The following is a 24,797-nucleotide window of genomic DNA, read 5'->3' on the forward strand; positions in this document are numbered from 1 at the left end:
GCCCGTGTGCACAGAAGCTGCCCACGGCCTCCCGTGGGCGTGGAGTCACCTCTGCACGACGGCCTAGCTCCGTGTCCACACCACGGAAACAGCTGCGATACTGCACTGCTCCCCGAAAGACCACAAGAGGAAAGCCCGTGCGCGCTCGGCACAGACGCAATTTTTTCTCAACTATCTTGGGTCCACTGTCCGCTGGACTGCCTATGGGACCCAGGACGCAGGGGCCAACTGGGCCTGGGCTGGTCCTCCAGACGGGTCCTCACTGGCCTCTCCGGGAGCCCCGCTCAGCGTGCTGGCTCCTCCCTGCCCTGCGGCCCCCTCTGTCCACGCACCACCTTCTCCACCCTGCACTGCGCCCCAGGAGGTGACTGCTCCGGCCACCTCACAGGTCCCTCGGCTTCTGGCTAGCACTGGGTGGCCACTGGGGGTGCTGGCAGGGGGCAAGAGGCAGAGGGCAGGATGCCACGGCCAGGTGTCCCCAGCTGCTGCACAGCTCGGTCTCCAGCTGGGCTTCTCTACCCGCGGCCATGGCTTGCATCAGGTGCCTGGTCCTCTGTCCAGCTCTCTTTAGGAAAGGGGAGGCGCCGCCCGTGCCGGTGCCCTGTCCATGCTGCACATAGTCCCCTCACCCGATCTGGAGGGCTGCCATGTCCCCTGCAGGCCCCGCCCGCCCCGGCACCCCATGCCACCGCACTCACTCCCAGAACTCCACCACGGCGCTGGTCATGTTGGTGGTGTTGACGATGCTGTAGTTGGAGAAGCAGCGGTCGGTGTTCCAGGGGTTGTCACACTGTTTCCATGGCAGCGTCTGCGAGGACACAGATGTGTGACCAAACCCCACTGGGGCCCCAGGGGCTGGCACACGGCCCGGCTCTCCCTGGCCGCCCTCAGGGTATCCCAAACCTCCTGGAAGCCACAGTCCCGCCTCTCGTTGCCAACGGCTTGGGTGGGCAGGTGGCACCGTGATCACAACGGGGCAGCATCTTGCTCCAGGTCACACAGCGGCTAGGGGAGCGCTCCCTGCTCACTCCAAGGCCCAGCCCTCCAAACTGCACCCCGGGCCTCCTGTGCCCTCCCTGGGGCCACTCTCCAGCTCTGCCGCCCTGACCAAGGGGCCTCGCCCGCTGCCTTCTGTGACACAGCCAGCATGGCCAGTACGGCCAGCATGGCCAGCCCCGGCATCTTGTCTGTCAGGCCCGGTTCTCAGCATTGTGAGATCCTGAGGACCCAGGGAGGCTGGTTTCACGTTTTTGTCTCTTTCCAAGTTTTTTTTTTTTTTAATTAAGATTTATCTTATTTATTTGAAAGGCAGAGAGAGAGAGAGAATAGATTGCCTATCTGCTGGTTCATTCCCCAAATGACTGCAACAGCTGGAGCTGGGTCAGGCGAAAGCCAGGAACCCACACCTCAATCTGGGTCTCCCACGTGGGTGGCAGGGACCCAACTCCTTGAGCCATCACCCGCTGCCTTTGGGGTGCACGTGAGCAGGAAGGTGGAATTTGGTGCAGGGCTGGGATTCAAACCTCAGCACTCCCACAAGGGCCCGGGCACCGCGGTCATGTCCTAAGTGCTGAGCCACGGGGACTCCGGGAAGGGAGTGCGGGGTTGGTGTTTAGTGGGTGCAGGGTCCCAGTTCTGTAGGCTGGAAGGCAGCTGGAGCTGGCTGGGGCGATGGCTGGGTGGCAGTGGGATGCACTTGGCACCCCCGCACTGTACACTCAGAAGTCTGGCTCGGGGCGGGGAACCCGAGGAGTCCCTCTTCCGGGACCAGCTTGTTTCGCCTGCACGTTGTCCTCGGGGCTCCCCTGTGTGGTGGCACGAGTCAGCCTCACCTGCCTCAAACGCTCACGTCCACTGGGCACACAGGCCCTGGCCCGCGTCCTCAGCCCTCCGTCCTCTCCCGGGCCTCAGCTACTGTGTAGAGCCGCTGTGCACACGTGTGTGCCGGCCCCTCTTCAAGACCCTGCTTTCCTCCTGGGGTGCTGACCCAGAGAGGGGATGGCTGGGTCACAGGGGGCTCCCGGTGTCCAGCTCCTGGGGAGCCGAGGTCGTCCCCATTTCGGAAAGAGGCCACGAAGGCCCCAAGAGGTGAAGTCTCTTAGCTGAGGCTACATGGCCGAGTGTGGACTCGGGATTTGAACCCAGGCCAGCAAGGCCAGTGCACCGTGGGTCAACCATACCCATCTTAGACGGGGTGTGGTGGGGGGCAGGTGTGCGCCCACAGAAGGTGCTCGGGGCTAGGACTGCTGTGGGAAACCCCACCCCGCTCTGCCCCCGGAGCGCTCGGGGGCCGCTCACCGTGGTGAAGGAGTTGTATAGGTAGTAGATGGCCCACGAGATGATCACGATGTAGTAGATGTTCAGCCAGAAGGAGAGCACGGCCGCGGCCAGGCCCACGCCTGTGGGCAGGACGCAGCGTCAGCCACACGGCTGCTGCCCACTCGGCCGCGGCCCTGCCACCTCGACAACCGGGACGGAGATGAAGGGCTGGGTGGTGACCGGCAGGTCACACATGCCCCCCAGGCGAGGGAGCCAGGACTCACGTCTGGTTCAGGCAGGGTAGGGCCCAAGGCCAGGACACCTGACGCCCCCGTGTCCCGGGAGCCTGCCAGGCTCCAAGCCCCACCAGGAAGTGAGCGCAGGGAGTCCCTCCTCTCCCCTGCCCCACCCAACTCCCTAGCCACTGCTGGCTTCAGGGGCCTGGCCACACTCACCCTTGAACATGGGGGCCAGCTTCCAGACGCCCAGCCCCCCGATGGACGTGTACTGGCCCAGCGAGCACTCCAGCAGGAAGAGCGGGACTCCAGCAAAGATGAGTGTCAGGAAGTAGGGGATGAGGAAGGCCCCTGGGGGTGGAGAAGGCAAGGCTCATGCCGGGCCCCTACCTCTGGTCAGGGGAAGCACTCTGCTTCCAGGCTGCCCTCCAGGGTTTCCTCTCCCTCTGCCTGGAAAGCAGCACCCACAGCCAAACAGAGAGGCCCAGGGCACCCAGGAGGAGGCCTGTCCTCTGCCAGATGGGGAGATGAAAAACTTTTAAAATTGAAAGGCAGAGAGACAGAGAAAGAGAGGCCTTCCATCCACCGTCCACCTGTTTACTCCGTCCAACGCCCACTGCAGCCGAAGCTGGGCCAGGCTGAAGCCACAGGATGGGAACTCCATCCAGGGCCCGAGTACCTGAGTCCCTGCTGCCTCCAAGGTGCCCATCAGGAGGAGGCTAAACCCAGGGACATGGGTCACCCTGAGTGGCTTCTTTACCCCGAGCCAAATGCCTGCCCCGGGTACCGCTCACACACAAGCATCGTCCTAGGGGAACCCGTGAGAGAGGTGAGGAGCAAGTACGGGGCCTGGGGCTCCCCTGGGGTCTCCAGTGGCCCTATCCTGGTACAGCGCCCCAGAAAATGCCCAGGTCCGGCCTAGCGGGCAGCCACGGGGCCGCTACCTACCGCCTCCATTCTTCCCACACAGGTACGGGAACCTCCAGACATTGCCCAGGCCGATGGCGTAGCCCACACAGGACATGAGGAAGTCGAAGCGGCCCTTCCACGTGTCCCTGTCGGGAAGCTCCGCCCCCTTCTTCTGCACCTTGACCACCAGGGTCTTGGGCTTGTCATTGGCCACGGGGGCCTCGCTGACCTCCGTGGCGATCTGCCCGTCGGCCACCTTGCTGCCGTTGGCCGCCATGTCTCGGGGTTTGCACACAGGGGTCCTGGCAGGTGGGCGTGCAACGTCAGCCCCGGTCCACGTGGACAGCAGCTTTGCGGCTCAAGGTCACCCTGGAAGGACAGGGCCGGGGTTTAGGACAGAGAGGAGTGGGGGCTGCAGGGGCCTCGCCCTGAAATAACAAAAGTGGAGCAGCCGATGGGGGCCGGGGCAGGTGGGCTCCTGAAAGCCCTCTCGCTCCTGCTGCCCCTGCTTTGGAGCGAAGGAGAAGCTTCGGCTCCCAAAGCCAGAGGGGCGACGCGCTCCAGGGCTCCAGCCTCTGCGTCCCGCCCCAGGGAGCAAGCCCAGGACCGCGACCTCCAAAGGCAAACGCCAGGGCTGTAAGGAAAGATCTCTTGGCCTCTGACGATGCGATAGGGGATCTGCCCTTCGTCAAGGCCATAATCAGTGTCCGGGACGGCAGCAAAGGGGCTCCATCTGCAGCTGCAGACGGGGTGTCCCAGCCACGGGTGGTGCTGCAGCCCAGGGGTCCCGAGCTCCTCCCCCAAGTCCCTTCACCACGTGGGAGCTGTGTGTGTCTTTGAGCAAGCGTCTCCACCGCTCCCGATCTCACACAACGCAGACGAGAGCAGGACCCCCTCACTGCGCTGCTGGGGCCCCCAGCCCGCTCTTGCTTTTCACTTTGTTTAGATGAAAGGCAGACACAGCCCTCCCATCTACTCCCCCAACACCTGCAGGGGCTGGGGCTGGCAGCCCAGGCTCTCCACACGTGGACGACCACTGCTGGCCACGGCCACCCTGAGGCTCGCCACAGGCAGCCTGCACCCTCCCGCCTCTTTACTTCCAGGGGACAGTGTGCAAAACTGGACGCTGAGCAGTCCTGAGTTCAAGCCTCTGGGCTGCATTTGGCCAGCTGCATGCCTCAACCAACTCAGCTAAGGGCTCTGCGGATGGCTCTGAGCCTCAGTTTCCCCATCTGTGAAATGGGGTGATCCTCTATGGAGCTGTGGGTGTGCGTTCCTCCCCACACCTGGACTCACCTGATGATTGTCTGCGATGGGTCAGTTCTCACAGGGCTCTGGACGCGGCTCCTGGGTGACAGTCTGCAAGGCAGGGGAGGAGGCTGGTGAGCGGGCAGGCGGGGCTGGGGGACAGAGGGTGACAGGGCGGCAGGAAGCTGCTGGTGTCTGGGCTGTGCACGTGGCTGGCAGAGCGTCCCCAGCCAGGGTGACCGCAGCGAGTCCATGCAGCGTGGAGCCGGCCCTCAGGTGCGGGAACATGCTGGGGAGGGGCCGGCGGCCCGGGGACAGCCGTGGAGGGGAGGGCCACGGGGGCGCTGAGAGGCGGAGGCTCCGTGATTTTATCAGAGGACACAGGAACCCAGCAGAGTGGGGCTGCAGCCTCCCGGGCCCAACGCCACCGCAGCTGCGTCCTGTCCGCTCCGCAGCCAAGGCGTGGGCACGCGGGCAAGAGCACCTTGCTTTGTGGAGAAAAGCAGGTTTCAGAACAGTTGCTTCCGAATGACCCCGCATCGGCCCTCTCCCTGCAAATCTGCTCACTTACAAACCAAAGCAAGAAGAACCCAGCAGCCCGTGACGTCAGCGGGGGTCAGGGGTCAGTTTGAGTGACTTCCGTGCCCTCTTTGCGCTTGGTTTTTATTTCCCTGACTTCTACAAAGGAGCTTTCCGTGAATAAAGCAACGCAAAACAGGCGCAGGGGACCCTCAGCACCAACTGGCAGGAGTGGGGGCAGCACTGGCCCGGGGCTTCGCAGAGGTAGGAGCTGAGCCAAAGCAAAGCGCAGGGCGGGCCCGGCCCCGCCCGCCTCCCCGTGGCCTCCGCCAGGCCGCTGTGCCCGCAGCGCCCTCGCGTGCAGCCCCCGTTACCAAACACCACTGTCCACTCCCGGAGCTCCAGGGGAGCCGGACCGCCTTCGCACAGCCCAGCCTGGAACGCCGGTCCGCTCCTCGGCCCCAGGACGGCCCCCGCGGGGTCTGAGCTCCTGCACGGCCCACGGGCGGCTCCTGGATGCCCGTCCAGGTCCCGACGCGGGCGCTTGGGAGCCTCAGAGCTCCGGACTCCGCGAGAGGCCGCCGCCCAGCTCCAGTGCGGCAGGAAGTGGAAGGCGCCATGGCCTACCGGGCAGTCCTGGGGGACCTTAGGGGGCTGGGGGCAGCCTCTGGAAAGGGGCGGAGGCTATAGTGCACCCCTTTGGGGGTTCAGCTACCAAGTCCTTAACACTCCACGATGGGTTCAGAACGATCCAATCACCTCGGGCCATGGCTGATCACCTGACCCAGGCTAGCCAATCAAACTCCTTCCCGGGGAATCTGGTCTGGGACTGAGGAAGTGGGCGAGTCTTGCGAGCGACTTGGGGACTCCAAGGCAGCCTCCTCTGCCCATCGCGTCCCAAGGTAGCAGGCTCAGTGTGCGAGGAGGAAGCCCCCAGAGCCAGCGGGTGGACAGGGGGCTCCCTGCAGGCAGCCAGGTGGGTGCCCTGGGCTGGAAGTAGCCCCCAAAGTTCAGTTCAGCCCCTGGAAGCTCAATTCCTGGTGCAGCAGGGTTGAGAGGTGATCAGGCTATGGGAATTCTGCCCTCAGGAGTGGGTTGGTTATCTCAGGAGTGGGCTGGTTATCTCAGCAGTGGGCTGGTTATCCTGGGGATGGGTTGGTTATCAAGACTGGGCTGGTTACCTTGGGAGTGCATTGGTTATCTCGGGAGTGGGCTGGTTACCTCAGGAGTGTGCTGGTTATCTCAACACTGGGTTGTTTTCTCGGAACAGGATTGGTTATCCCAGGGCTTGGTTAGTTTTCCCAGGAGTGGGCTGGCTATCCAGGGGCTGGGTTGGCTATTCTGGGAATGAGCTGGTTATTCTGGGAGTGGGTTGGTTACCTCAGGAGTGGGTTGGTTATCCTGGGGATGAGTTGGTTATCAGGACTGGGCTGGTTACCTTGGGAGTACATTGGTTACCTTGGGAGCGGGCTGATTATCTCAGCAGTGGGTTGGTTATCCTGGGGGTGGGTTGGTTATCAGGACTGGGCTGGTTACCTTGGGAGTGCATTGGTTACCTCGGGAGCGGGCTGGTTATCTCAGCAGTGGGCTGGTTATCAATGGCACTTGCTCCCTTGCTCTCACCATGCCTTCCACCTCTGCCACGTTATGGCACAGCAAGAAGACCCCCGTCAGACAGGGAGACCCCCCCTTCCTGGCCACCCTAGCCTCCACAACCATGAGCCTGGAAATCTGTCTGTCACCCCCAAGCCAGTCCAGGGCACCTGGCTACTGCAGCCCCAACCCCCTTCCCCATCTTACACCGGCACGGAGGCTCCTGGTGCCGCCCAGCTCTCTGCCCACCCCCAGCAGGTGCTCCTCCCAGGAAGACACTGAACAGGGACCTCTTGGGTGTGCAAGGCCCAAGCACAGGAGCGCGTGGCCGGGTCCAGCGCAGGCCTGCAGCTTCCCTGTGAGGAGTCGCACGGCCCCAGTGGAGCGAGCCTTGCAGAAGGCGTGGAACGCACCAGGGAAGCTACAGGAAGCAGAGGCTGAGGGATGCAACTGGCGCTCCCGTGGGGTCCTGGACTCTCCCCGTGCTGTGTCAGACGGCCCCTGGCCGTGTCCGCCCACCACGAATGCTGGCTGACTTTTCCTCTCTGTGACGGGGAGATACAAGCAGCTCCCTCCTGGGGCTGTGCTGAGGATCAGAAGCGCTGAGGCCAAGAGGCGTCAGGCGGCCCCTGCCCAGGCAGCCACAGCGCTCACCCCGGCTCCGGGCCCCAGCAGTGATGACGAGGACGGCGAGGGACGTTGTCCGAGCGCCGAGCGCGTGCCATCCAGGTCCTCGGCACCTCTGCGCATCTTCGGAAGCCCGGTGGGAACGGGAGCCCAGCCTCTCTCTGGGAACGTGCAGCGGCCTCACCCGCCACCCTGGGCCCGATGGGGGCTGGGAGCGGCACATCTGCACGCTTGGTCAATCGCAGAAAAGTGATTCCACAATGAAGTGGAGCAGGGGAAAGCACCCCAACCAGCTCGTCCACGCGAGGACCCGGCAAGCCGGGGACCGGGTGCCCAACCCAGAGAGCTCCCAGGCAGCGGCACTCAGGCGCACACCTGGGACCCCGAATTCCTGGCATGGGCGTCTCCCCTGCCCCTCCCTCCCTGGTGGAAAGGACACACAGGGAGCAGGTGTGGGCAAGCTCGCGGCAGGGCCCCGCGTCCCAGTCATTCCTGCCTTTCTTGAGACGCAGCCCAGGGCCCGTGGCTTTTGGGGACAGCTTCCAAGGATGTGGCCACGCACGGGGAGCGCCGGCCTGAGACACTCCTTTACCTGCTGGTGGAGCAGGTGGGAGGAAGAGGCGTGGCCTCCTCCCAGCAGCTTTTGGCCCCATCTCATCAGGCGACAACATCCTGCAGGCCAAGAGTCCAGCCACACGGCCCTCTGGGCACTGAGTGGGCCCCACGAACTGAATTCCTCCAAAGCTCCGCAGATAAACGACCCTAGGAGGCGAGATCAGTCCTCTGGCCTCTGCCACTTGCTCATCACGCAGCGAGGACCTGGGGGGCGCACGCCAGGTGCTGGCAGGGCTGTGAGTCAGCTAGTGCTTGCTGGGTGCACCTGCTCTGTGCACGGAGCCGGGGCAGGCACAGGACACGAGGGGTGGAGAGGTGAGGGCCTTGCCCGGCCAGGTCACCATCTGGGGAACCACTTCTGCCGCAGCTGATCCACTGCGCTGTGGTGAACAAGGCTCTGAAGAGGAGAAGCAACGAGGCAGCTCGGCCCAGGAGGGGCCCAGGTGAGGGGCCACTCGCCCTGGGGTTTGAAGGTTGAACCGGTGCTCCTCAGGTTCGTGCAAATGGAAAAAGCACCCCAGGTCGGGGCAAACGCCAGAGCCAATGTAGAAAAGGGCTTTTCGCGCCGGGGTGAGGACTTAGGGCCCAGCTGCAGGTGCGCGGGCGGGGTGATCACGTGACCAGATCCAGATTCCAGAAAGAGACTCCATCGGGGCCTCCGGGAAGGATGGAGTTCAGGAGAAAGACGGAGGCGGGCAGGTGCACCCCCACTCCCAGACGACGCGCGTCCTGCACTGGGACCAAGTCCCCATGCCACTCATCACACGGGGCCCAACCAAGCAGCAAGAGGCCCCTCTGTCAGTCCCTGAGGGAGTCCACGCTTTGCAAGAGAAAGGAAACATGTGGAGGCCAGAGCCCTAGATCAGAAGCAGCAAAATGGGTCAGAACTGGCCCGTGGGCTTGTTTTCTTGGTTGGAAAGAAAAAAAATTCAGCTGGAATTTGGGGCTGTATCTGGGATACAGCATCTCTGGGAGCATGGGAAGAAGGTGCAAAGGCCCTGGGGCAGGATTGGGTCCGTGTGTCTGAGAGGCCAGGGTGGCAGCAGGCCAGCACGGGTGGGAATGGGGCCAGCTGGAGGCGGCGGGCAGGGACCTGGTAACGCAGGGCCTCGGGAGCCACGAGTTCAGATTTTATTCCACAAGGGCTGGGGGAGGCGGGTTCAAGCAGCAGGGCTGAGCTGACGGGGAGGCTGTGCATGGGCAAGGGGGCACGGCAGAGATGATGCGGCTGTGAACGGGGGCAGAGGGGGGAAGGGCAACTCCCGGGATCTGCTCTGGGGCTGCAGCCCGCGGGCCTCCCTGGTGGCTGGGCTGTCAGAGGCCAGCCCCGGGCTAGAGGACAGGCTGGGGGCGGGGACGTGCGGACGGCACCCTGGACAATCTCCCTCTGTGTCACTGCATCGGGGGGCGGGCGGCTGCGTGGGGTGTGGACCTCGGCAGGGCTGACAGGCCAGGGCGCAGTCTCAGGGCCGCCATTGTCTCTGGCCAGGCTGGGCACGCAGCAGATCTGGCTCGCGGGAGAAGGAGGCGGGAGAACCAGGGGCTTGGGCACGGGGTGGGGGGCTCCCTCCCAGACACGGCGCTCACTTGGGCTTTGTTCCGCTCCCGCTTCTCCCTGCAGAAATGGCAGAGGCAAGCGTGCCACTCGCTCTCCTTTCTCTTTGCCACACTGAGGTCCAAGAAAAAATTAATATTGGGTTTGGCTCCTCTCCGAAGAGGAACATAGCGCGGCTTGTTCTCTGTGTTGGGGAAGAAAGCTCAGCTCCACCAGTTGGGCCAGGCTTTCCCGAGCATCTGTTGTATACCGGGCGTCACGCCAGCTCCTATTGAGGGAGAAGAGCTAGCATCTATTGGGCGCCTACTGTGTGCCTGGCACTTCACAGGTGTGGGACCGCCCAGGCCTCGTTCCATGTCTGCAAAGCAAGGGCTACTTCCTCCACCTGCCAGCCTGGACCCAGCAGAGGGGAGAGCAAGGGAGGGCCTCGGCATCACGGGGGAGCCTGCAGGAGGGCAGAGCCCCGGGCCCCACACCAGACCTGCAGCGGTGGGCACAGATTCTAACAGGGTCCGGTGATCCAGGTGCACAGGGCAGCTTCCGAAGCCGTGAGCTGGGGGCGACCTGGATTATGTCACGGGGTGTGGTTCCGATCTTTCCAATCTGGCGGTCAACAGCTTGTCCGAGTCTCTGTGTTCTCGTTTGCACATGTGGACCCTCCTGCTGCATGGACTCGCATGAGAAGCTGAAGCCGGGGAGTGCATGGAGAAGAGGCCCGGTCCCCAGGAAGCGTCCACACAGCTCGGCTGCCTTGGAAGGGGAGGGGGCCTCACATGCATCTGCCACGGAGGAGCTGCAGGTGCAGCGAGTGAGCGGCCAGCCTGGCACGGCTGGAGGACAACAGGTGCTACGGGTGGCTCTTGCTACGCTCTGCCCTGGAGGTCAGGGAGGGCTCCCTGGAAGAGGCGCTTCTCTGGTGAGAAGGAGCAGCTGGTGAGGGTCTCCTGGGCCTAGTGTTTCAAGAAGCCTCAGAAGCTGGCCGGGTCTGGGCTGGGGTACGGACTTCAGCTGACAGTCATGACAGCTGGGGTCTGGCTGTGGTCCCCAGGCAGCCTCTCTCCCAGTCCGGATTGTTCCACACCTCACCAGTGCACCTGCCTGCCTGCCGGCATCTACAGAGGAAGACGAGGCCGGAGCGGGCTGCAGGCGGGCCCAGTGTCGCGCAGCGGGAGTGGCCTGACCCTTCCTGACTCCCGTCTCTACACACCGCACTCTCACTGCCAGGAGACTGGCGAAAGCCTCCAGCTGCCGCCACGGAGCCGAGAGGTGCTCACTTCTCCGCCCCAGCGGTTACAGGGTGCCCCTCTGCACAGCACCCCGAGGCCCTTCGAGTCGATTCCGTACTCTCTTTCTGGGTCCTGGTCAGAAACCGGGGCCACCAGGAAGCACCCCACGCTGTGTGAGGCCCGGACAGTGCCCGGCACAGCAAGTGCTAAAAATATGGAAGCAATAACAATCGTTGGTCCAGAGAGGTCACGCGACCTTCCCAAGGTCACACGGGCCCACAGCAGGCGGCTTGTGCCCTTAGAGTGCTGACCCCATGACCTTGCTGACCTTGCCGGCAGGACACCCGGGGTAGGGAGCAACTTGCCTGGCCTCCCTGCCCTGAGCCAGAGGAGGAAACAGAAAATCCCAGCTCCAGGGCTTCCCTGGGAGCTGCCGTGCGGTTGTCCAGGGCACGTCCCGGACCACGGTGGCCCAGGGAACAGGCCACGGAGCAGCCCCACCCCGAGCCCCGTGGGCCACCGAGAGCAGCATCCACCGCAGCTGTGGTGGCTCCAGGAGTCCAGGCCCAGCTCTCCCGCGGCCGCACGCATGGAAGAAAAGCGGCCCAGCTTTCCACGGGCAAAGGAGGGGAGCGGAACGAACCGGACGAGCTCGGGATGCAGGGAGGCGGCGAGCCGGCCACGCTTGCAGCACGCCAGGGCCACGCTACACACGTGGTGGATCCCCACACCTTCCCCCATTGCACTGAAAGGTAAGCCAAGGCACGGAGCAGTAAAGTGACTTTGCAAAAGGCTTCCAGCCAGGGGCACCATGGCTTGAACCAGGGTCCTGTGCGCCGGCTCTCAGCCGCTGTCTGGCAGGTGCCCGCGGAAAAACAAGCCCCACATTGGGGATGTCCGGGAGCCACCCCTCCCCAGACACAGCTCCTCCAAGAAACCCCACACTGACCCCTAGGGAAACACCCCCAAGAGGCTGCTGCACGGGGCTTCAGTGGTCGCCCCACTAGGGCCACTGCAGCTCCCCGGCTGCGGCCACACGGTGTCCTGGGAGCCAGCAGAGAGCCCGTGATCCCAGCTGAGCAGCCCTCACCGGGCCTGTGGGGCTGGCGGCTCCAATGGGGTCCCCAAGGGGCAGCTCTCTCCACTTGGAGACCCAGCTCTCCTCCAACACAGCTGCCACTTGTGCCTTGCGGCAGCTGGGCACAGCCCCGGGGATGTGTCTTGGGGGCTGACCTGAGTGGCGAAGGCACAAGTTTGGCTCCTGGCACCGCACTGCACACACTATGTGGTCTCAAGCCAGCCCCCTGCCCGCCCCATGCCTGGGTTCCCTTCCCTGCACAGGCAGAGCGGTGGGGCTGGCTCCGGCGCCTGTGTTGGCTTCCCCCCTCAGTCTCATCTCATCCCACGTGCCTCGCTCACACCCCAGGGCCTCGTGAGCGTCTCTTCTGGCCCCTAACTCCCAGCAGCGCCCCACTGCACGCCTCATTTTCTCAAGGCCATTTCCAATCTGAGCCACCCAGCGGCGGGGAGGCAGGTCCCAGGCTGGGTGCAGGGGGAGAAGCTGCGAGCTGAGGCTGAGTCGGGAGAGCTGGGGGAGGCGGCCAGGCAGGGGTTCAGGCGGGTACGGGCTGCACCTCCCTCGGGCCGGCAGGGAGGGGGCAGGAGAAGCGAGAGCTCTCTTCCACCTTGGCCAGGGAAGCAGGAGCGAGTGCTCACGCCGGTGCACTCCAGGCAGAGAGGGAGCCATGGTCGCAACAGATCTGTGAAGCGCATAACGCGAAGGATGCCATTTAACTCTCGCGACGCCCCACGGCACAGACGAGGAACCAGGCACGGACAAAGCAAGCAGCACGCGCTCGCAGGCCCGGATCCGCGTGACAGCGGCCTGAGCAAGTGCAGCCCGTATTCCCGACGGCCCCTCTCCCACCGTGGGCCCCCGGTGGCCTCGTGGCTGCCAGCGCACCCTGGGAAGGGGGGGCCGTGATGGGACTGCGCTTTGGCAAGAGAGCCGGGCAACTGTGTGCAGAGAGAGGCAGGGAGGCGGGGTGCGCAGGCGGCGGCAAAGGGGCACGGGGCGGGGGGCACAGCGCATGCGCCCTCTGCCTCGCCGCGACCACAAGTCCTCCCGTCCCACCTCGCCAGCCGCTCTGCCGTCTTTGCATGGCTGGGGCCAGGGTCTCCCAGGTGCTGTTTCCCGCACGGAGCTCACACCAGGTAAGAGGTGCGCTCCTGGCCCTGCCCTCACAACAGAGGACACCGTGGGCCTCCTGGGCAGTGGCAGCAGCTGCTGGTTTCTGGGGTGTAAGGACCCCCCCACCCCCAGGGCAGGTCCCAGGTTCCACAACGCGGCCACGGATGGGGAAGAGATGGCCCGGCTGCGAGTGGCTGGCAAGGTGCCGCTTCACCACCTGTCTCTTCCCAGGTGAGGGGTCAGACAAGGAATCCAGGGAAAAGCATGGTGAGAGGGAGACAGGGCAGTGAGCCCCGGGGAGGGGGGACCGCGTGCTGCGGGTGCCCACGAGCAGTGCCAGGCTGCGTCTCCCACCGACCGACCCCTGTGACGAGGCCAGGAGGCAGGGGCTCGCCCTTTAGTGTGCAGAGGTCAAGGGCACAGGTGGCGGAGGAGCTGGGATTTGAACCCAGGCTGCAGGGCCTTTCCCACTGCCCTCCTTCTGCCGGGTCTGCTGCGAGCCAGCCCATTAACTTCCTCCTCGCCAAACCGGCTCAAGGCGCTGACTCAGAATGAACCTGCTCTGGGCACCACGGCAGCCCCCGGAGAACGGGAGAACATGTCCGGCCCTGCACCCCCACCGCATGTCCCAGGTTCCCTGCCGCTTCCAGCCTCTGGCCGGCGGAGCCCAGCCAGCCAGAAACCCTGAATTCCAATCGGGAAGGCAGAGCACCGTGAGGCCTGCTTGGCATTCCGGGCCACGGCTCTCCGCCTGTGCACACACACGTGCAGGAAACCGCTTGTTCTTGTTCAAGACATGCCTGAGGGGCTCCCAGGGGCACGGGGTCTGGACCTTTTAAGAGCTCAGATCCAAGCCGGCGCCGCGGCTCACTAGGCTAATCCTCCGCCTTGTGGCGCCGGCACACCGGGTTCTAGTCCCGGTCGGGGCGCCGGATTCTGTCCTGGTTGCCCCTCTTCCAGGCCAGCTCTCTGCTGTGGCCAGGGAGTGCAGTGGAGGATGGCCCAAGTCCTTGGGCCCTGCACCCCATGGGAGACCAGGAGAAGTACCTGGCTCCTGCCTTCGGATCAGCGCGGTACGCCGGCCGCAGCCCGCCGGCCGCGGTGGCCATTGGAGGGTGAACCAACGGCAAAGGAAGACCTTTCTCTCTGTCTCTCTCTCTCACTGTCCACTCTGCCTGTCAAAAAAAAAAAAAAAAAAAGAGCTCAGATCCGGGAAAGAGACATGGCAGCTGCTCCTGCCAGGGCCGGCCGCCGGCCACAGGAGCTGTCCCGAGTCATTATGGAGGCGCAGCCTGGCCGAGCGACCTCTCCGTGCCCTACGGTGGCGGCACACAGCTCCACGGCGTCCACCCAGCATCCACTTCCACCCCTCGACAGCTCTGCAGGTGTCGCCGGCCCCACTCTAGAGAACAACTCACCGAGGCCCCAGACAGAGCAAGACGGTGACACGTGGCCACACCAGACGTCTTAAAGGCAGCCAGCACCCACAGCTGAGAAATGTTTTTTTAAAGATTTACTTATTTATTTTGAGAGAGGTTGGGGAGGGTCTTCCATCTACTGGCTCATTTCCCAAGTGGCCACAACAGTGAGGGCTTAGCTAGGCCAAAGCCAGGAGCCAGGAGTTTCCTATGGGCCTCCACAAGGTGGCTGGGACCCAAACATGTGGGCCGTCCTCTGTTGCTTTTCCTAGGCCACTAGCAGGGAGCTGGATTGGACGCGGAGCAGGTGGGACACGGATCAGTGCCCACACGGGATGCTGGCGTCACAGGCAGTGGCTTCATCAGCTACGCCACAACACCGGCCCCCGGCTGACAGTTTTAAAGCTTGAACTGGCAGCCTGGACCAGGGGGCGTGGGGCAGCGCCACTTATCAAAGTCCCACGGGCACCGTCAGCCAGCCACCAACATCCCGCCTCATCGGGGAGTTTTGCCCGGTCCTCGACGGCTTTCAGTCTGCAGGCCCAGGACAGAGCCGCCTCCACCACTCAGGAGAGTGGGAGAATGACATGAGTGTGGCCCCTTTGTGGGGGGCCACAAGGCGAGGCACCCCCGAACGCAAGGGAAGATAACGCGCATTTCCTTGAACTTTGCGAAGCCGCCTATGTCACACACCTAGCGGTGATGAGGTTTGGAAACGCAGGTTCAGCATCACCAATTTTGTATCTGGAAAACAAAAACCCCTCCTGTTCTCTTAAGGAAAACTCCACCGGCTTAAGGAAAACATGAGAGGTGCAGCCCTAGGATATTTTGCGAGAACGGGAAGGGCGTGGGTTTCGGAGCTGCCGAAGGGTCACGCTCCAGGCGCGAACATATTTTCCCACGAGAGGAAGCCAATTTTATTTTTAAAAGACTCAAATGAATGCTCACTTCTGCCAGCGCAGCTGTTCTCGCTTCATTCACTGAGCTTTCGAGAATTCTACAGGGTGAGAGCCCCCCCTTACAGAGTGAAAAATCCTAGGTAGTAAGAAGCGAAACCGGACTTCTGCTGAGCAAATTCGAAGTCCCACGCCGGATGGACGAGCAAGCCTGGGCCAGCCTCCTGCTCAGCGGAATGTCAGGGGGATCAGCGGTTCCTCAGGAGCCCTGACATCGGCAGGGGAGGGCAGGGCCTGCAGACCTGGAGACCTGGGTTCGAATCCCAGCTCTGCCGGGAACAGAGATGATCACGATCTACCTTGAGAGCTACGAGGTCGAATGGGAGAACGTGCGTGGGGCTGCAGCAGCAGCTGGGCCCCGGCAGACCGCCTGACTGGTGCTAGCATCACTGCTTTTCAGACAGAGGTGGGGAAAAGCTGTGGGCAGAACGCCAGCTCCATCAAGACAGGCGACGGCAGAGTCCCGGGAGACGTTGATCGGCTCAGATTCTTAGAGCCAACCGCTCTTGACACGCGACCCCCAGGGCGCACACGTGTTCCTTCAAACCCCGGTGAAATGTCAGCTGCCTGCACGTGTCCACGCGGAGCTTCCCTGACCCCTGTCCTGCCCAGGGGGACGGCGGGGACAGCAGTGTCCCAGGAGGGAGGCTCCTCTTTGCTGCCTACCTGTCCTCAGCCTCAGAAGCGGCTGCTGCCCAGGGGACACTGGACCGGCTGTGGGGCGGGCCAGCACACAGAAATGGTTGCTTGCGTCTCAACTGCCAGGCCCCCGGCTCCCAGCACTGAGTCCTGCATCCTCCTTCTGCTTCCGAAACGGGGCCAGGGGTCGACAGCCAGCTGCCTCCCTGGCCAGCATGCAAATGATTCACTTTGGGGTTTCTCTGGGTGTTAACCCCACATCGTCCAGCCCCTGCCGAGGGCGCTGCCCACACTGGGCCAGCTGGGCAGGACCGGCACAGGGAGGGCCCGGGTGCGACGCTGTCTTCCACAAGGAAGGGTTCACAGCTAGGAAAGAGAAAATCCTGCTGCTGTGTGCAGCTGTGGGGGGGTTTGCGGGGACCACACACGTGCACTGAGACCCGCCCATCACAGGGACCTGCGTTTTTGTCCATCTTCTAGCCTCCTGCACTCGTCTAGCTGTGCCCATCACAAGCCCACTTGTGGCCGTGAGTGGATGCTTCTAGCTCCCCTCCTTCGTTAGCAACGAGATCCACTGCCCCTGAGTGATGGCCGTGACACGGCCTACGGGGCAGGTGCTGGTATCAACCCCACTGTGCAGATGTAAAGGACGAGGCCCCGGGCAGACAGTGACAGAGAGCGGGGAGGGCCGTGCCCTGGGCTCCGGAGTGCACGGTCTGGGCCACCAGGCCACGCTGCGTCCCCTCCTCTCTGGCTGGCCTCTTCCCTGCTCCCCAAGTCTTTCCAGAATTCGGGTGCTCCCAGTGCCAGCCCCACTGCACGGGTCCAGCCTCCTTCCAGGCCTTCCCTGCTGCAGGGGGAGCCCGGGCCCTGCGACCAGACAAGGCAAGCGTCCCACGGGCTGCCCACGCCGCGGGCCCCTGGCCTGCCCCTCGGGACACAGTCCCCTCCGCGTGCCAGCGGCTCGAACATCAGCATTCACGGTGCATCGCCCCGCCTGTGCAACGCCATTATCTCCGAGGACACAGGCTCCGTTGTCACGGCAACCAGAGTCCTTCCACCAACTCTATTTAATAATTTCTCAGCCGTGGAGCTGGGCTGCTGAGGGCCAGGGGTGAGACGCTCTGGGTCCTAGCACCTGCAGGGCCTGGGGCACCTCTGGAGGCCTCAGTTTACCCGTCTGCATCACAGGGGTGTGTGTGGGGGGGTTCTGTGACTTTCTCTAGCTTATGAAAACCCAAACAAATGGCTTCCTGCATCCAGCGAGACAGGGACAGAGTCAGGGCTGATAGAAGTGAGCGGGGGTCTGAGCGAGACTTTAACTCCCAGGACACACATGAGGCTGATGTGGGTTGCCACACTCACCCCTGCTGTGCGGCTTCCACAGGGTCTGTGCCATCTCCAGCTCTGGGCCTCGGGGGGGCGAGGAGGTGTGCTTTGCCTGCAGCATCACAGCCCTCAGTCTCCCCCATTTCACAGATGTGCACACTGAGGCTCACAGAAGGCAAGGGCGTTATCCGTGGTGACCCAGCCAATGGCAAGCCCAGTTCTTCCTCTGAGCCCAGCGACAAGCTGTCCAGGAAGGCCGGGCCACTGACGCTCAAGAAGAGCCTGCCTGCCCCCTGTCCCGGAGCCCACCTGGGTTTGCGCCCGGCTCACTGAAGCAATCATACTAAGCGGGAGGAAAGTGCCTACTGTGTGCCCCACTCCAAGCCAGGCACACCAGACTCCAGAAAACGCAGCAGCTGGGCTGTGACGGGTTTGTGGCTTTGACGCTGAGCTTACGCCCACAGCAGAGCCCGGCACACAGTAGGTTTACTGCGCCCGGTTGCTGCCCACACCTGGCCCTGGAGATGGCCCATCCAGACTGCCCAGAAAAGCCCCTAGAGCAGCCACCACAGAGCCCTGTCCAAAGAGCCGCTCGGCCAGAGCTGGGGTCGGGGGGGGCCCTTGGCCGTGTGGCTCCTGTCTGCCTCCCAGGTTGGGGAGGGAACGGCTGTGCTCTCGTCTGGGCCCCTGGCACCGCTCCTGAGCACACTGCTGCCAGCCCAGAGGCGCGGGGCCGGCGTCTCCGTTAGTCCCCGCGGCATAACCGACAGCGCTGCACCTGCTGTGCCAGCGCTGTGTGCATTCACTGCCATTTGCAGAAAGGGCTCTTACCCCACCCCCACCCCACCCCTGCTCTGGGGGAGCTGGAGGAGGAGCGGAGGAAGCGGGCATGCAACCCCCGCCCCCTGCCTGCAGGGCTGCTGCCTGGTGCGGGGAGCGGCCGGGGTCCTGCTCCACAGCCCAAATCCTTGGCTCTGGGGATGGAGAAAGCAAAGCCCAGAGAAGGCGGCCAGGGGCCAGGCAGGGAGCGATTTCCCGCCTCCTTCTCGAAGCTGGGAGCCCAGGCCCAGGGGTCCTGCAGACCCGGGTCTGAGCCCAGCTCTGCACGGCTGAAGGAGCCAACGGTCCAGCCTCGGGCAGCCCCCAGAGCTGCCTGAGCCTCGGCCTCCTTGTTGAGGGTCTGGGGCACTGCTTGCCAAGTGCTCAGCTCGGGGGCGCATGGCTGGACCGTTCCATGTCCCCTCGAGGCAGCCTGCTCAGAAGACACAACCCCCGCCCCCGTGCACTTGAACCCCATCTCCACAGAACGGCTCCTGCTTCTCCGGCCCCGAGCCCGATGTTTCTGTAAATCATAGGTGAGTCTCTGACCTCCAGCTCCAGGAACGGCCGTGCCGGTGGCTCCCTTAGCCAAGGTCTCCGAGGGAGCTCAGGCTGCAGCCCAGGTGGGCTGCCTGGGATACTGGGGGCTTCTGGCTTGGAGGCCTTTGCATTGTGTTTTCGCCCAGTCTCAGCCCTTTCCCGCACCGCTGGAAATGGCAGACACGGAGGAAAGACCCCCTTCGCTCCTCAGAGGCACAGAAAGAGACAAGCGGGATGCAGCACACGGGTGCTGGCATGGGGAAGACCTGGCCCAAACCTGGGGCAAGCGACCCCGCTGCTCTGGCTGCGACCTCCTCTGGCCAAGGTGCACCCTAGCACCGGCCTTGCAGGGGGTGGGGTGAAGCCCACGGCCTTGGCACAGGCACCAGGCCTGGGAGGCGCCCGGTCCTCAGCATGCAGCCAGGGCACGTGGGACACCCTCAGGTCTCCTGCTCCCCTGTGCCCTGCAAGGAAGCTTCAAGAACTTGTGGGGTAGGTCCGTCTTCAGCATAGCGACTGTCCAGAGGCAGGGGAGTGTATTGTAGCCTGGGGGTTTCCATCCCACATCCCCCCTCCCACGCTCTTGGCTGGGCCGTCTTTCCCCGCACTGGTCCACGGGAACCCTTCTCCGTGCCCCCCTGGGTGCCAAGGCTGCGGGGCCTTCTATGCCAGCTCACGGCCGCCCTGCTGCGTTTCATCCAGTCTCACGCGGATGAGCGTGTGTGTGTCGGAGCCCCCCACCCCTTCCTCTCCACCCAGGGAGGAAAAAGCTCTCGCGGGGCTTTGTCTCCTGATCCCAGGCGAGCTACTCTCAACTCAGGCGTTGCTCGGAGGCGGTGAAACCGAGACTGAACGGGCCCCCGGCTGAACCGTCACGCTCGGCTCCAACACTGGGCATGGCCAAGGACTCCCCGGTCGGAGCTCAGCTATGGGAGAACGAGGAGACACAGGGCCCTTGGCTCCCAAAGTTCACGGCCGCGCCTCCCTGGGCCGCCATACAGACCCAGTCCCTGCCTCCCGCCAGATGTGGGCTGCTCCGGCTCCGGGGACTACCCGGCGAACTCAGAAGTGGCCTCAGAAGTGACCCCCCTACCCCGGTCTGGGAGACTGTAAGACAGAAACGCGAGTTCGGGACTCAGCCTCAGCTGCCCATCCAGTGCTGGGGAGAACATGGGTAGCGGCGACGCAATCATCTTCAGTTTACCGTGGGGCTACTGCAGGCGTCACGAGAGAAGACGCCTGGCACACTGTGAGATCTGACAGCAGCACGAAGCAAGTGTGCAAGTGTGCGTGTACGCACATTGTGTGCAAAGCAGCCTCCTCTGGGTCAAGGTCATCCTGACCTATGGATTCTTCTCCGGGACCTCACGGGTGCCCGCTGGCTTCCCCTGGCCCTGAAACCTAGCAGCCGCAAGAACACTTTCCGGGCCAGCTGTCTGGTGCTGTCCAGCGCAGCTCACAGCAGCCCTGTTGGAAATGTCTTCATTGCGGGGCTGCCCCTCCCCGCACAGAACCACCTCACCCAACAACAAGGCCGCCGAAGCAACCTGCTGCCCATGCCTCTCAGGGCATCTCTGACCTTCACCGTCCCTCTGGCCAGAGCTCAGCTAACTCAAGAGCTGGCAGGAGACACTGATCAGCAGACACCAGGGAGCCGACAGGTGGGCAGGGCTGCGGGCCACTGTCCCAGGCAGCCACTGACTCTCGCACTGCCTGGTCTGGCTTGCATGCCAGGGGCCCAGCCAGCCCCCCACCCGCACCCCAACACCCTACCGTGGTGTGTGTTCCACTGAGCTGCCCATCCCCGGTTCACGGAATGCCACAGCCAATCGCTCTCAAGATCCAGCCTCCTTGAAATTTCCAATTTGTGAGAAATGTAAAAATAGAAGGTCATTTGCCGAAGGCAGCTTGCACGGAATCGGATGCAGCTTTTGTGTCACGTCAGATCACAGTGCGCGAGCTGATGGCTTCCTCAGGCTGTGCTCTGCGGCTTCCCAAGCATCGAGACGCAGGCGACCGGCAGGGAGATGCCCCAAAGTTAGGACAAGGTGGTGGGGTGCACAGGTCACAGACAACGTGGGACCCGCTGGACGCCTCTGTCCAAACCAAGTCCAGCATCTGGGGACAAGTGCGTCTCCCTGCCCCCCTGCCCCGCTCTGCTCCCCGGGGAGCCGGCAGTGCTCCCTGGTGGTGGTGGTGGTGGAGGAGGCGTGCTTTGTAGACCCTGTGGCTCCCTCAGTGGGGCCGTCAGGTCACTGGGGGCTGTGTGGCGGCAGAGAGCCAGGCCCCGGTGTGGATGGGCTTGGGCTCGAGCAGCAAGTTCTGGGACTGCCCTCCTCTGAGCTCTCTCTGGTCTAGGATCATCACACCAGCTGCCTCCCAGGGGCCTGACAAGGCACAAGGACTTCCGTGAACTACTCCCCGACAACTCGCCAAGGCCACCGGCCTTCCTGCTGCTGTCCTGGGACCGACACTGCTGGGTGTTAATGACTGCCCGTGAGCCCCGTGCACTCGTGTTCACACCTGAGCCTGGGCAGGCAGCTCCCACCTCAATCGCCGCCTTCCCCAGCCACGGGCTCTGCTCCGCAGGTCTGCGGGGGATTATGGGATGGAGGAAGGTACTCCACGGCCCCCAAACACCCTGAGATGCATCTCCCGGGAGGTCTGATTGTGTGGTCCACATCTGCTCTCCCTGCCTCTCTTCCTTCTAGAACGGCACAGTCTGCAGAAAGGTGTGCCCAACCTCCACGTGTGCCCGACCTCCATGTGTGCCCGACCCACGTGGGGAGTGGGCACAAGGCACACACCACAGAGCCATGCATCTCAGCTGGGGTGGGGCAGGGGTTGCAGCCCGCACCTGGAGTCAGTTCAAGGTTGTTTCCAGTGCAGCAGGGTCTGCGCCCTGCCCCCCTGCTCTCCAGCCGGCGGCTCTGCACGGCTGAAATGAAGGCGCAGCTCTGACACGGTGCGACAGGCCTGCCGACACTCACGTGTCAGTGCCCGTTTGGGGAGCCAGGCCACAGCGGGGCTGGGTTTGGCATCAGTGGAAGGGAGGCTCACCTGGGGCCAGCCCGCAGGGGCCGGCCTGGGCTCTCACCTGCCTGCCGGCACAGGCACAGGGAGGGCAGAGGCGGCGGGCAAGGCTGCAGCTTCTGGGGCTGGCTCTGTGCCTGTGTCTCCCGAAAGCAAGAGGAACGGCGTCTTTGTGGCACGGGCAAGAAGCCGCCCGACACTGGTGCTTGACTTGATGTGGCTCCTGCACATCTCGTGCCAGCAAAGGCAGAGGAACAAGGCAAACCCACGGGGCCTCACTGTCAACTCTAAATCCCATCCTCGGTGCCCCAAACCTACCTCCTCACTTCACAGAGGAGAAGCAAGGCCTGAGGCCTGCAAGCAAGTGCATCACAGCGCGGGGCAGATCCTGGCCCAGCCTCCTGCCAGCTATGCGCCCTTGGGCAAGTCACTTCCCGATCTCTCTCAGTCCTCCGCCTTCTGAAGTGGAGGCCAGAGCAGCATGGGCTGCGCCGGGTCACCGCAGGGATGAGGAGCCGGGCACCGTGGGGGATTTCACTGCTCCCTTCCCTCCGAGCGGAATGAGAACATATCCCCAAGGTCACCTAACCAAGAAATGGCAGTGCCCGTCTCAAAGCAAACCCTTGGCCAGAGCTCACTCGGCCCCAGCCAGGGACACAGAGGCCCCGGCCTGCGGCCCTCCTGGCTCGAGCAGACAGGAAGAAAGGCAGGTGGGTCCTTGCAAGCACCGTTTTCACTCTAAAGCATCTGTTGAGTTCCTGCTGCGTGCTGGGCCATGCGCAAACACACACACAGCATTCGACGTTCCGGGGCTGCCAGGCGTGTGAGCCCCGGGGTGCCCGGGGCAGCCAGGCTGTCGGGCGGCTCGCTTAGGTCAGATGAACGCGACTTGCCTCGTCTTCACCCTCTACCCTCCCACCCTCACCCGAGTTCCCGGGGACCCACTTCTCGGCAAACCTGCGGTCCTGGCGAGAGGAGGCCCTGATTTGCCTCCCTGTGTGGCTCCCAGGGAAGCCCTGCACTCAGACGCCGCCTCTCCCTGGGACTCACTGTCTGCCCTCCGAGGACTGGCCACGGGGCCAGCGCTTGGCTGGAGACAGAGCGCTCCCTTTGTTTGCTGTGTGCCTGATGATTTATTTGAGGCCAGGGAGGCTCAGCCATTTTGCCCCGCTGCTCTGGGGCGGGGCCCTCCCTCTCCCCCTCTCCCCCTCTCCCTCCCCCAGGGACTCACACCTCTGAGGGCAAGTTCTCCTCCCGCCCTCCCTCCGCCTGGGAGGCGCTCCAACCGGATGGCCACTGGCTCAAGGCTTCCCAGAGTTCTACACAGAGAGAGAGCTGGAGCCAGCTCCCAGGATGCCTGTGGGTCCCCAGTCCCCATATTTGTTTTGTAACTGTTTGAAGGCATTCCCCCATGAATACATTGCCCCCAGGGGACCCTGAGAGAGAGTCTAAGCCTTGTCCAGCACCAGACATCCCCTCTCCTTCTCCAAACACCCACCTGCATGCCGCAGAAAAACAAAGGTTGGCCCCAAATTCCACGCAGGCGACACGGTCTGATCTGGGTTGTCACCAAAGCTCAGGCGTCATTTTATCCACCCCTTATGCCCCCCTCTCCTGCCTCTTAAGGATGAGCTTTCTGGGAGCCGGAGCAGGTGCTTCAGCCCCTCACTGGCAAGAGGGCTGTTATTTGGCTTTTTTTTTTTTTAATCCAATTTTCTCCTTCGGGGTTCACGTCTACAGGGGGAGGGTCTTAGCTCAGAGCCTCTGTGCAGGAGCTGCCAGGTCTGAGATCCTCACCTGAAGACCGAGCCAAGCGTAGCAAAGGACATCTGCGGGTGCCACCAGCGGAAACGGGCGCGCACAAGGGGTCTGCGCATGGACCGCTGCTGGTCAGGGCAACTAAGGCAGGCATCGTCGTCCCTTTTTCTCACGCCGGGGACGAAAGGCAAGATAGGGAGGGTGGCCTCCCGGGCTGGCAAGCGGACACAAGAACTCCAGCCCGCACGCAGGGAGCTCACAGCCCCAGGGGAAAGTAGGGCGGACGCGGCGCGCGCGCTGGTGCGCTCGGCTCCGGATTCCGGCGAGCTGGAGCTGTCCCAGAACGCAAAGGCGCTGCTCTGCCCGGCTGAAGCCCTCCCGGGATAAATGGCGCGCCCCCAGGTGGGCTCGGCCGGCCCGAGCCCCGGGCAGCGGCTCCCGGCCACCCGAACGCAGCTGCCACCTTCACTCCCCGCGCCCACCACCCCCTGGGACCGCGCAGGGCGCTTCGACGGCTGCAGCGGAATCCACGCCTGCTCGGCGGTCCGAGGGGTACCGCCACCGGGCGGGGGTATGCGGTCACCGCGCCCCTCGTGCGGGCACACGCTGGGTCACAAGCCAGGGGCGACGCGATGGGCCGGAGTCTTGGGGTGCCCGCCCCCCACCCGCCCAGCCCAGCCCGCGGCAGGGGCTCGGGGCTCGGGGCTCGGGCGCGTCCCGCCCGGGCAGTCCCTGCGTCCTCCGCGCCCCGACGCCGGCCGCGCGTTCCTACCTGCGGCCGGGGCTGCGCGGCCCGCGGCGGGCGCTGCGCGGGGAGCCTCGGCCGCTCCGGTGCGCGGGGCCGCTCCGGGCTCGGGACGCCTGCGTTCCCCGCTCCTCGGCTCCTGGGCTCGACACAGCTCGCCCGGAACCTCGCCGCTCGCTCGCTCTTCCGAGGGCGGGAGGAGGGACGCGGGGCAGCTAGGACGAAGGCGAGGCCGGCGCGGTGGGGGCGGGGCCGGCTCGGGGAGCCCGCCCCGCCGGGGGAGGGGCTTGCCCGCGCCGCCGCCGCCGCCGCCGCCTCAGAGCTTCCCAGCCTGCCACCGGTCCCTAGCCTCCCACCTCCCCCTCCTAGATCCTTCTCCTCCCACCTCCCCCTCCTCTCACTTCCACTCCCTTCCCTCTACCCCCACCTCCCCCCTCCTTCCCCTTATCTCTACCCCCTTCTCCCAACCCCTCCCCTCCCACCTCCTCTCACCTCCTCCTTCTCTTTCTCCCCCCTCCTCCCCTCCCCCCTCCTCCGTCTGCCGCTCCCCCCTTCTCCCTCTCGCTCCGCTCCCTCTCCTCC

At 64.1% G+C, this 24,797-nt stretch overlaps 1 protein-coding gene across 1 annotated transcript in view; it reads right to left on the reverse strand.

Annotated features, from left to right (window-relative positions):
• SLC6A1 (solute carrier family 6 member 1) overlaps positions 1-24,432 on the reverse strand; it is a 39,684-nt gene extending 15,252 nt beyond the window's left edge. The window contains exons 1-6 of the mRNA XM_051851708.2: positions 24,243-24,432; positions 4,701-4,763; positions 3,444-3,773; positions 2,715-2,846; positions 2,299-2,399; positions 699-808 (exon numbers count right to left, since the gene is read on the reverse strand). Coding sequence (XP_051707668.1) covers positions 699-808; positions 2,299-2,399; positions 2,715-2,846; positions 3,444-3,681 — 581 coding nt within the window. The 5' untranslated portion in view covers positions 3,682-3,773; positions 4,701-4,763; positions 24,243-24,432. The remainder of the gene's footprint in view (positions 1-698; positions 809-2,298; positions 2,400-2,714; positions 2,847-3,443; positions 3,774-4,700; positions 4,764-24,242) is intronic.
• Positions 24,433-24,797: the final 365 nt, after the last annotated feature.

The sequence above is a fragment of the Oryctolagus cuniculus genome, chromosome 10, assembly GCF_964237555.1.
Source record: "Oryctolagus cuniculus chromosome 10, mOryCun1.1, whole genome shotgun sequence".
Taxonomy (NCBI): domain Eukaryota; kingdom Metazoa; phylum Chordata; class Mammalia; order Lagomorpha; family Leporidae; genus Oryctolagus; species Oryctolagus cuniculus.